The 13034-nt window shown below is 38.6% G+C and overlaps 1 protein-coding gene across 1 annotated transcript; it reads left to right on the top strand.

Annotated features, from left to right (window-relative positions):
- Positions 1-4687: 4687 nt before the first annotated feature.
- LOC131535033 (cyclin-dependent kinase 11B-like) lies at positions 4688-12113 on the top strand. Its single transcript, XM_058768161.1, is given in 7 exon segments — positions 4688-4888; positions 5607-5712; positions 5803-5924; positions 6315-6337; positions 6339-6420; positions 10011-10127; positions 11964-12113. Coding segments are annotated over 7 exon segments (678 nt in total). The 5' UTR covers positions 4688-4795; the 3' UTR covers positions 12099-12113.
- The last annotated feature ends 921 nt before the right edge of the window (positions 12114-13034 follow it).

Here is a 13034-nt window from a genome sequence, read left to right as displayed (position 1 = left end):
AGGTCTCGGATCGGCTCGTCGCACTGACGAAATTTTCGGCTATTTTGGATTTTGTTGAAAACCTACTTTTGCAAACTAGCACCAGGCATTTGGCCCAGTCCGACCAAGCGGCTCAGAAAGATTCTCTGGAGTCTGACTGTCAATAATCAAGCAAAAAGTGGAAATTTCCGCCTCCTTGGCGAGGGACCTCAAACGTCAGAGGTCGTGGTGGCCGAGGTTGCTAAAATGGCTATAAACATGATATTTTTTCATTGGTTATTCGTGCAAATCAGTGCTTCAGGCAAAAATACCACCAGAATTCTATAATAAAATATAAAATACCTGTCCACTGTTTTTGACACGGTTAACCACCTCTTGTCAACCCTATGACAAAGGGCATCTCAGGAACCGCACTCCAGTGGTTTGAGTCTTACCTCTCAGATAGGTCCTTCAAGGTATCTTGGAGAGGTGAGGTGTCCAAGTCGCAACATCTAGCTTCTGGGGTGCCTCAGGGCTCAGTTTTTGGACCACTTCTTCTCTGTCTACATGGCATAACTAGGTTCTGTCATTCAGAAACATGGCTTTTCATATCACTGCTATGCTGATGACACTCAACTCTACATCTCATTCCATCCTGATGATCCGACAATAGCTGCTCGCATCTCAGCTTGTCTAACAGACATTTCTTGCTTGATGAAGGACCATCACCTTCAACTCAACCTTGCCAAGACAGAACTGCTTGTGGTTCCAGCAAACCCATCGTTTCATCACAATTTCACCATCCAGTTAGGCACATCAACCATAACTCCTTCAAAAACAGCCAGAAATAAACAATTTTAACTAGTGTAACGGACCGTGTCCTTGCGTCGCCTGCCAATGACGTCATACATCCTCGATTTTCTGGTTTTATTTTGTAGAAAACAACGAAACCCCAAAGACACTTTAATATGTTATGCATTTTATTAGACCGCACAGAATAGCATTATAACAGAACTTTCAACACACTCAAATGTATCTAGTATGATAAAACAGTGCTGTTTTACCTCACATATGCATGACTGGAAGAAGCGGAAGCGGTCGACTGTGGCATAATAAAGCTCCGCTGCCTTCGAGCCATGTATTGCGCTGCGTCCTTCATTAGCAATCGCTTCAGCGGCCTCGTTTCGCATCCATGACTTTCAGCCCCACCCTGCTTCATACTACAGTGACCTTAAGTCTTTAATACATTAGCTCATCCATGGACATGATTGCATCGGCTGTGGGGATGAAGACAACAACTCCCATGATTCCACACGCAATCACGCGTCATCAATCTCGCCTTCGTTTCTCTGTTTGTTTTGAATATGCCCTCTAACGGCGAAAACTTGCATATTGAGCCTTTAATGTTTGCCTACAACACCAGCACTGGCTCTGCACCCCTTTACCTGAATTCATTACTTCAGACTTATGTGCCTCTAGATGCTTGTGTTCTGCAAGTGAATAGTATTGTAGTGCATTGTAGTGCCATCCCAAAGAGGCACATAATCACTTTCACGGACTTTACATTAACTGTTCCCTCCTGGTGAAATGACCTGCCCAACTCAATCCCAGCAACTTAGCCATCTTCAAGAATCGGCTAAAACCACATCTCTTCACATCTCTAACTCTAGCACTCTCTATTCTAATTCTATTTGTATTATTTGTTTTCTCTTATTTTATTTTTTATTTTTTTAAACACTTGACCCTCTACACTTGCACTCTCTATTTGTTCTCTAACTGCTTGTTTTCTTTAAAAAAGAGACTCTAACACTAGCTTTCTCTATTTTTCTATTCTATTGCTCTGGTGGTGGTTGTTGTTTTGACTAAATGTGAATTTAAAACAAACAAAAATGCCCCCCAAATTCAAGATATGGGCCAAAAAACTGAATCTGCTATGGCTATTGTGGTTAAAGTGAAATGTAAAAGTGAGCGAATAGTGATTGCAGCATTACCTTTATATCTGCTCGCATTGAATTGAGGTTTTTATGCATTATTTTATTTTTTTTTGCAGTGTTGAGCATCACACTTGTATTTATTAAGTACATGAATTATGCAATTTATTATGGTGTTCGTATTTTATCTTGCTTAGGTGCCATGAGTGATGAAGAACAGTCAGAAGAGGAAGAAGAGGACAGAGAGAATGGAAACCACATTCCTCCCAGTGAGCATTTGCTTTGATATATTTTAGTGTTGTCAAGTCACCTTTATTTATAAAGTGCTTTTAACAATACAGATTGTGTCAAAGCACTTAACAGTATCAAATTGGAGGATAGAGTGTCAGTAATGTATAATGATGAGATTAAACATTCAATTTTCAGTTAAAGGCATTTCATTATTGAATTCAGAGATGTCATTGTTTAGCTCAGTTTAGTTTAAATAGTATCTGTGAAATCAAATCGACGATAATCGCTGGAAATGTAAATGTAGAGGCGACAGCGACAAGGAACCAAAACTCCTCTGTGACAGAATGGAGAAAAAACCTTGGGAGAAACCAGGCTCAGTCGGGGCCATTTCTCCTCTGACCAGATGAAACCTGCAGTTGTCAAATATCTTTCACATTAGTCTGGTTGTGTTGTGTCGTGTTGCTGTGACAGTTCCAGAGTCCCGGTTTGATCATGACTCCGAGGTGTGAGGAAGAGGAAGAAGTGGGAGCTGAGGAGGCAGGAGACATCACCCACAGTCTCCCTCTCATTCAGCCACTCCAGAAGACAACTATGTCCCGAATCACCGCCCATCTCGCCAGAGCTGAAGAAAGAGCTGCCCAAATACCTGCCGGCTTTACAGGTACACATGTCGCATACACCTGTCTGCTTACTAGGTATGCAACAATACAGTTAGTCCACGGTTCAATAAGTACCTTAGTTTTTAACAACGGTTTTCGGTTCGGTTCGGTTCTGATAGCTTGGCACATCAGTGTTTTTTGCAACAAATTAACAACAAAAAACTCCTGTAAACCTCTGTACACTGGAAAAAGCGTGGATTATTATACGTCTGCTTAACATTTCTTTTGAGTTTTTTTATTTTTACTTAGATTTTTACCTAAAATGGGATGGATCGGCCATTATTGAGCGCTATAAACACATGTAATGTTTCATTCTTACTGGATGCCAGAGGGCGCTCTCGTGCAGAAAATCCACATATGCATCACAGAAGTAACACTGATGACATTCCAGGAAATCCCTAATATGGATAAAGACATTGCTGTAACTGAATAAAAAAAAAGATATAACGTTAAACGTTTGAAATTATGACATGTAAGGACAATAAACACTGCGCGACAATAAATGGTTTACTGGTGTTCTTCAAGCCATCTCTGGTGTTTTCATAATGATTAAGTATATTTGTAAGCTATTTCTAATCGACATTTATTACAAGATAAATATATTTTCTAGGGATGCACCGATATATCGGCCACTGATATTTATCTGCCGATTTTTGATTTTAAAGCCATCGGCATATCGGAAATGGCATGAAAAGGGCCGATACCGATGGTTTATTAATTAACTTTATGGAGACAATCAGTTGTATGTCTGTTGAGTTCCGTGTATGCGCACGGAGAGTTTGAGTGTTTGTTCGCGTCTCATATGTGTATATGCGCGGAGAGTTTGTGTTTGTTTGTTCGGGTCTCATGTGCGCGGAGAGTTTGTTTGTGTGAGTCTCATAAGTGTCTGCGCGGAGAGTTTGTGTGTGTGTGTGTGTGTGCATGCATGCATTTCATATACCGGTATATTTGTTTGAGCACTTAGTATACGTGTGACTGTTTCATATGTGTATGCAAGTGTCTCGTATGTTTTCGTGAGTGAAGTTTGATTTAAGCCCTACGGTGCCTCATATAATTGTGGTGTCTGTAAATATTTTGCTTTATTTACTGGTATTTTAACCTACATTATTTCTGAATGAAATGATAAAATGTGACGTACAGACTACTAATTTAGGCTGTTTTTCCTCTCAAAACGCTTATAGGAATAGGGTTTTTTATCGATGCTGCAAACTTTTTTTTTTTTTTTGAGTAAAGAAAATGCTGTATAATAATAATAATAATAATAATAATAATAATAATAATAATAATAATAATAATTGACACAGAAAAGGTAAAAATAAATATTATTAACTGGTATTTTTCTACTCAAACTGGTTTTGGAATGGCAATAATAAAGAGGAACAGGAACAGAAACTTTTAAATGCCATTTCTGCTCAAGTGAACCAATCGAAAAGTTTTTAAGCCCTGCCTTATGCAATTGACCAATATCGGAATCGCCAATAGTTGTTTGTTAATATCGGTATCGGCCCACAAAATCCTATCGGTGCATTCCTAATATGTTCTGCCTCCTTCTGTGATATGAAGCCACATCAGATCACAAAAGGAAGTTATTTCAAACACTCAACTAATGTTGTGAAGTAAAAGTTATATTGTTCTCTTTTGTTGGACAACAGCTTTAGAAAGGCTGATCATTGCATGTCATTACAAGGGAAGATGCTCATCATCTCCTTATCTCAGCACGTGAACTCACGGACACACAGCCAATTTTGAGAGAAATAAAACCGAAAACTGCAATTCAAGCGTGTATTGAACCGTGGATGTCTCAAGCGGTTTGATATTATATCAAGGATTGTGACATACCTGCTGCTTACGCATCAGTCCAGCGCAGGTGTGTGACCTGATGTCCCGCTGTGTGTGGGGCTGCGGAGCGTGGAGGAGTTCCAGTGCTTGAACCGCATTGAAGAAGGCACTTATGGCGTCGTCTACAGAGCCAAAGACAAGAAGACGGATGAAATCGTGGCCCTGAAACGACTGAAGATGGAGAAAGAGAAGGAGGGCTTTCCCATCACCTCCCTCAGAGAGATCAACACCATCCTGAAGGCCCAGCACCCCAACATCGTCACCGTCCGGGTCAGAAACACTCTAGCCTCTACTGTAAACCCACAGCTGTGTAAAAATATCTCTGGTCAGGGTTTCCATAAAGTTTTAATTTGCCCTTCCACAATTTAAGGCCTTAGAAAGAGCAGAAAGTCTGAAATTGATAAAGTCAGGGCATTAAATTGTGCATGCAAAGCATGATTAGTGAAAATGAGTTCATGCTTAACAAATATCATGAAAATTTCCCTTTGAATTAAGCCAATTTTTCTGAAACCATTGGCAGATATTTGTTCTTGTTTTTAATCATAAAACATAATTTGATCAGTTTCTCAGAAAACAAGACGTGTCCTTTTGTTTCTCAAGTGAATGTATATTGATTTAATTTGCGCTGCATGCAACTTTTGAAAATAATACATTTTTAATTGGTTAAAAAGTAATGGAGATCTGTTGCAAGTTGTGCTTTCATTGCTAATGCAAGACATTTACATTTAGAGACCATACTGATTCTTGCATTCCCTTCAGTTTAAAATCTTAAAATCTTAAATTCATAAAACCTGCTGAAACCCTGATTTTCACTTTTGGTGGGTTTAATTATTTAATAGCTTATACATACTTAACATCTTCATTTAAAGTGAACCTGCTTTGAGTGACCACTAATTATTTTAGATTATTTCCTGTTTTCATGGTTTCCCATTAATGGTGTGTTTCGCTGTCACTGAATCTCTCCTGCTTGTGCTTTCATGCTCTGTAGGAGATCGTCGTGGGCAGTAATATGGATAAAATCTACATTGTGATGAATTACGTGGAGCATGATCTGAAGAGTCTAATGGAGACCATGAAACAGCCCTTCCTGCCCGGTGCGACCCTGACCGCACTAAAGCATACTGAATTATTCATCCTTGCCATAATCAGGCGCTTCACTCGCATTACTTCTGTTTCCTGTGCAGGTGAAGTCAAAACACTGATGATTCAGCTGCTGAGAGGTGTCCGTCATCTCCATGATAACTGGATCCTTCATCGTGACCTGAAGACCTCCAACCTGCTGCTGAGTCACAAAGGCATTCTAAAGGTCAGTCATCATCCCCTGAATTCACGGGTTACACATAACAGCTTGTTTGTATAATCAGCTGCGCAGTGTGTTATATGAATAGAGACAGAGACAGATTAATCAGATGAATATCACATAATCTTAAAACCACGCCCACACCAGCTCTCCATTGACTTTGTATTGCGGAAATCTGCCTCCTTGTCATTTCTGACTTATAACAAAAAACAGAACAATGTCTAAAAGCTGCTGTGTGACGAGGTGTGCAGTAAACAAGCTAAAAACCCAGAACTACGTTTTTATAAGCTGTCGACACAAAAAACAAGCGTTTAAGGACACAAAAGTAGAGCGCCATGTGTCGTATTACTTATGTGTGATTTGGAATATTAACTAAGATTTGACTGTGTTTTGTAGATTGGAGACTTTGGTTTGGCTCGAGTACGGCTCTCCTCTCAAGCCCTACACACCTGTGGTGGTCACACTGTGGTACCGCTCACCTGATCTGCTGCTGGGGGCAAAGGTCAGTGGATAACACTGCCCATGATGTTTGTGGAGCCAGTGTTCAGGCACTCAAAAATAATCATTCTGAAGAAGTGTTCATTTGTGTACAGATTATGAGTGTGCAGTATATCATCTACGATAATATAGTTTAACTGTGCGATCTAACATTATCAAATATATCGCAAAAACACACCCAGAGTGTGTGCACATATACATGATATAGGTTAGACTACTGCATTCAGAGTTCACGCATTCACTGTGTGATTGTCTATTAAAATGCTCTTCCAAATTCAAGATATAGCAAAACGCCCAAAAATGGGGCATAAAATGTCTTTTATATCATCTGATATAGTTGATATCACACAAAGAGTGCAGTTTTCTCTAAATATCAGCATGATTGCAAATGTGATATTAGGTGCGTTCGACTTTAAGCGGCGCTGTGCAGAATGGTCAAAAGTCGAACACGCCTATTGATTTTATACAACAGTTCAAAAAACAAGTTAATGTGAAGCGACTTACATTTTAGACGAAATTCCTGTTTTGTTGTATTTCACCAATGAAAATAGTTTCAAACAAAGCCACAGCAGAACTGTTTTGTGTCTCTGAGCAACTCATGATGGTGTTTCGTTAGTGAATCGATCAGACGTTTGAATGAGTAACTCAATGACTCACTCCCAAAAATTGGCCTTATAAATGTTAAAATGCCCATAAAGGTAAAAATCAGTCTACCAGTCAAATCCGAAGCCACCCATAGGAACAGGACAACGCCTCAGATGGCAGATAAATGAATGAGAGATCATTACAAAAGTGCACATCAAATACATTGAACACAGAAGCTCAAAGTGAGAACAGACCTCACTTTTCTCACTTTTCTAACTCTCTATTCTAGTTCTTTTATCTATTTGTTTTCTTTTTATAAAAACAAAACATGACCCTTTAAAGGGATAGTTCACCCAAAAATTACCCAAAGATTTACTCTCCCTCAGGGCATCCTAGACGTGTCTGACATTCCTCTTTCAGACGAACACATTCGAGCTATATTCCACACTGTCCTGTCTGCTCCAATCTGTATAATTGCAGTGAATGGTGCCCCTGTTTCTGAATCTAAAAAGTGTATCCATCCATCATAAAACTACTCCACACGGCTCCGGGGTGTTAATAAAGGGCTTCTGAAGCCAAGCGATGCGTTAGTTTAAGAAAAATGTAGATTCTTAAAACTTTATAAACTCTAATGGCTGGTTTCCACTGAGCGATGCGGGTCAGTACAGTACAGTACGGTACGGTTCGGGACCGAACACCCTGATCAGGCTTGCGTTTCCACCGCCAACAGTACCCTTACTTGATAGATGTGGTGTATGCGGGAAAATAGACGATAAAACGTGACAATAAGCACAACTCTACCTCTTTTTGTTAAATGTCAGTTTTAATGAACAAGAAGTCAATTATAAAAGTATAAGTACAAAGTATAAGAGGCTTATATTAGAAGAAATAAAGACAAAAGCAAACAATTCAGTCAAGCGTATGCTACAAAGTCAGCGCTGTACTACGGTAAAGTTCAAAATAAATATATAAAGTAGTGCTGTCAATTGATTAAAAAATGTAATCGTGTTAATCACAGTCGCGGACTGTGATTAATCATGATTAATTGCAAATTTAAAATACTAGGATTTACCTGTAAATGTGTTGAAAAAGAAATGCATGACAAACTAGTTTAAGGAAACAGAATCTTTCACACTTCAGTCAGGTATGAGACATAATCCTTATTATTCTTTTATCATTATTCTTTTGTTTTATTCAGCCATTATCAGCCTTTAAACTGGCAATAAAACGTTTACCAAGCCACATCGCTTCAATCCCAGTATACATTTACCCAACTATTATCAAAAGTATTTCTAAATACAACAAAACATTTTCTTGCGACCTTATGTGAAGTATTATGACAAAATGCATTATGAAGAAGAATTGGACCTGTTCTGCAGCTGCATTAGAGCAAACATTAGCATCATGCTACATAAGACAATTTATGAGATTAATAGTACACTTTTACTCAGAACTCACTTCAAACCACCATCAGTGTTTGTAATAACTTCCTTTGCGATCACATGTGGAATTTGGTCGTTTACTGTTGTTAAAATATGCTATTTATAGCCTTTTATATCACTGCACAAATTAGCATAGATGTACACATTCACTCAAGAAAATCACAAACAGACATATCTATCGTAATCGTGTGTTTATTATCTTATATAATCTATAGTGGCTGTTGTCATGTTTATTTCTGCTGCTCTGCTGAAACTCACGTTGTTTGTGATGCTACAACCGCCTCTCCGTTCTTAAGTTGCCAGGATACATTCCAAGTATAATACACATTAGTAAAAGGATCTATTTAAATTTTATTTGTCTATATACACTTTGGGCGCATACATTATAAAAGTAGCCCAAAAAACCGCAAACCACGGCTCCGTAATTTTTTCCCCACGACTGTATTTTCAAAATAGCCCACTTGTGCCGTTACCCTGGCAACACTGGTTCGCTGTACCCTCATCACACAATGATAGATAACCTTCCGGCGCTGCGATGGCGGGAAGAAGTTGGGGTCAAACCTTATCAAGCGATTAATTTGCGCTAAAAAATAGACGCGTTAAAAATTTTTGATTAATCACATGCGTTAACGTTGACACCCCTAATATAAGTTAAACACAACTTTGTGCTCAGCCAAAATGATACGACCAGGAATAAATAATGGATCCATGAGAGCACGAATGCCTGTTAAATATACCCAAAGCGAATTGTATCATGTTTAATCACTACAGACACATCAGAGCCAGCGGCAGATGTCAGAAGGACTAGCCGAGCGAAGGCTGCTGGAGGCGGATACATGAGCGCTGAGCGCCCGCTGACCGCCTGGAGCTCTGAAATCAGCATCGCAAACTTACCAAATAGGCGCTATCTTTATAAATAAACCACAGATTTGAGTTTTAAACAACTACATTCTCGCCTGAAAAACTCTTAACTACATTTCATGACACACTAACAGTAATATTTTGAAAATTACGCGGGTTTTGGGCAATGACGTTTCACAAGTCCACAAGAACGCATATTGAGAAAGCAGCTATTGTCTGTGTGAAAATATAAAATGCTAAAATACACCGTTATTTTTTTGTGATGCGGTATGGATATTTTGGTACCATTCACAACTTCTGACAATGGAAACGGACGTAATTGCATGCCATACTGTACCGAACTGCTCAGTGGAAAGCAGAGCAAAACACTAGCTTTCTCTTTTTTTTTCTATTCTATGTTTTCTTTTTATCTATTATATAATTAACAAAAAAAACTTGCTGGTACTGCATTAAGCTAACTGAGACTTGTTATAGCACTTGCATATCATTGCTCTTTTGTTGATTTTGATTGCTTCTATTGTCCTCATTTGAAAGTTGCTTTAGATAAAAGCGTCTGCTAAATGACTGAATGTCAAACTGGTGATAATGGTGGACAGTTGATCTTGCTCATGCTCTGTTTTAGTGGTTGCTCACTGGGCTGTCGATAACCTCGTGTTTTACAGTCATGTCAGCTTGTTTGAGTCACGCTCGTGTTTCCTTCTCTCAGGAATACTCCACAGCTGTGGACATGTGGTCGGTCGGCTGTATATTTGGAGAACTCCTCACACAGAAACCTTTATTCCCTGGCAAATCGGAGATTGATCAAATCAACAAGATTTTTAAGGTATGCTTTATCACATCCTGAATGTCTGGGAGTCAAAAACTTTTTTTTTTAAGCAATATTATCAGCTCATCAGGAGGAATCACTTCATAAGTCCATTACTCATTTACAGATCTTTCCATAGTTAGTTTAGCTGTATGCAGATGGATAATTGATAATGTCTGTCAGTGTCAGTGAGGACTGTGGTATTGACCCAGTTTTTGACCTGATTATAAGAGCCAGTACTGGCTTGAACCAATCAAAACTACTCTTGTGAGAAACTTGTTTTATTCGATTGATACTTTTGAAAAGGTTTTTAATCAAGTAAATCCAAATATAGTTTTAAGTTTTTAAATAAAATGACTCTTAAACATCTTAGTTTTAATATGAATAACTAAACCTGTCTCTCACCAGGAACATAGCCATAGAAGCTGACATGGTTTTAAAAAAGGAGAAAAAAAAGTCACTGTTAGTATGAAGTATGCAGAAATTTAGCAAAATGATATCCAACCTAATAGGGTGCATTTACACTAGCACAAAAAAAAATCAGATTTTTTTTTTTTTTATACTCCCATTCAACACTAATCAGATATTGTTGCATATGTGTAAAAACAATCTGCACAAGATCCTTTTTTTTTTTTTATCCGTCCTGAGCCACTTCCAAATGTGGTTTTAAATCTGAGAAACATCCGTTCTGGACACATGTATCCATGCTGGAATTCCAAGACATCACAATGCGAGGGTGACGCGTTTCCCCACAAAGATAACTTTTTTTAATGCCAAATTATGAAGCAGATGATGCTTGTATGCACTCGTACAAAAACTCATCTATATAAAGTTCCACCTAAATAAAGAAGCTAAGCGATTGCGCACACAGAAACATTCAGGAGCACAGAAACTTGTTTTGAGCCGCTGTCTCAAGAATTTTATAAATGAAATATCTTTGCTACTAAAAGCTACATTATATTTTTCAGCAAGGTGATCATGTCGCTGTTTTTTAATTAAACTCAGTTTTACTTTTATAGAGAGGCTGCACAGACAGGTAATTCAAATGCGTCTCTTGCTCATTCATTCAAATAAATGTAATCTTACTACATTAATTGATTTCACTTCAGAATTCTAGATCTAATAACCTGTAGATCCAATAACTTACCTAATTTTGTTGCTCCATACTTTAATGACCGCTTTAACTTGTCCATGCTGGTGAGTGATGACTGTATAAGTGAGATAAGCACAGCTGGTGTGCATCAAAAATCATCCAACGGAAATTATATAAAATAATTTTTATTGGTGATCGCTTTGTAATGTCACAAAGCGATCACCAATAAAATTATTGTAGTGTGGGTGTGGATTCATGTAAAGAACAGTTGGTCAAGTGGTTTTACTGTTGAGGAGGCAGTGTTTTCTTCTCTGAAAGGGCCAAACACATACTTCCAGTTGCAACGCCATAGTTTACTGTAGGTTTACAGTACTGCTTATGAAGCCTTGGGAGCTGAAGCACAATAATGGGAAGAGGTGCTAAATTTCCAGCACACGCTTTAAGCGTTTGATCAGTAACAACAGACTGGGCCCGCTGACCAATCAGAGCTGAGTTTTTCAGAAAAGCAGGGTGAAAAGAGGCACCGCAGCAATGCACTGAGACAAATCATGTGTTTTGAACTTTAAATCATGTGAAATGTTGTCTTGCAGACCAAAAATAGAATATTGAACTTATTAGAAGTATAATATGGTCACTTTAAACATGGAATGTACTGGAGGACACGACATGACATGGCCTTGGTTTTTGATTTTTCACATGTTCACAGTCTCTCTTCCTGTGTGTGTGTGTGTGTGTGTGTGTGTGTGTGTGTGTGTGTGTAGGACTTGGGCTCTCCCAGTGAGAAGATCTGGCCGGGATACAGCGAGCTGCCTGCGGTGAAGAAGATGACTTTCACAGAATATCCTTACAACAACCCGCGCAAGCGCTCGAGCGCTGCTGTCCGACCAGGGCTTTGACCTCATGAACAAGTAAGAGCTCACACAGTGATTTTAATTCAATTTTATATTTACCAGTAATATTTCTGTTTTTATTGACATGTAAAGTTCTCTTCACCAGTTCAATTTTGCAGGCTTTATAATGTAATGCACTTTTGCTTGAATACGATTTTATATGATGCAAAACATTTACTGATTGGGTAATCAACATCAGTGATGCTTTCAAGACTGCCACAGGTCATTGTGAGCAGCTCATCTCTGTCATCCAGCCAGCTAACATAACACTGGTCATAAATCTGCTGAATTGTAGAATACGTCGCAGGAAATCAAACCTTTGCGAGATATGAAAGCGTTGAGTAACACGTGGCTGTCCTGTTTACTGGCCTGAAACTCATTATTATTCACAGACTGAAAGTGCCTGTGTTTTGGTTGCCGTTGTTTTGCTGAAGTCCTGCATCAGTGCAGAAACAGCTGCCGCATTATGAAACACTGGAGTTAAAACAAAAGGCTCAGAACATTGATGCGTTATAAATGTGATTGAAAGCGTTTGAAGGTGTCGTGAAGTACCAGTAAATGTGTCCCTGTGACCCGACATGTGTCTTTTAGGAGGGTTAGGTACCAAGATCACATGACTTTTATATAATGGTATTATGTAAAAATAAATAAAATATTGTTTAATTATTTTTGTTAATTGCAGTTGTTTGGAAAGACACTTAACTTTTGTTCTGGAAACCTGAAGCATTTCTGGATATTCACAAACCTCGTCACTGAGCCTGTGGAACATCAGCAGCAGTGTGATTGAACGTGAATCATTCGTTTGAAAATAAACAGCCATCGATCTGAACGTTGCTACAAGATGTTTGTTCATTTTCAGATGTTTCTGGCTTTTGGTTTCTTTCTCAAGTTGAAATCTCTGAAGGGGTTCTTGTTTCCAATGTTTAAGAGGCCCTGATGGAA

The sequence above is a fragment of the Onychostoma macrolepis genome, unplaced genomic scaffold (assembly GCF_012432095.1).
Source record: "Onychostoma macrolepis isolate SWU-2019 unplaced genomic scaffold, ASM1243209v1 Scaffold110, whole genome shotgun sequence".
NCBI classification, from domain to species: domain Eukaryota; kingdom Metazoa; phylum Chordata; class Actinopteri; order Cypriniformes; family Cyprinidae; genus Onychostoma; species Onychostoma macrolepis.
This window is presented reverse-complemented; position numbering and strand designations above follow the sequence as displayed.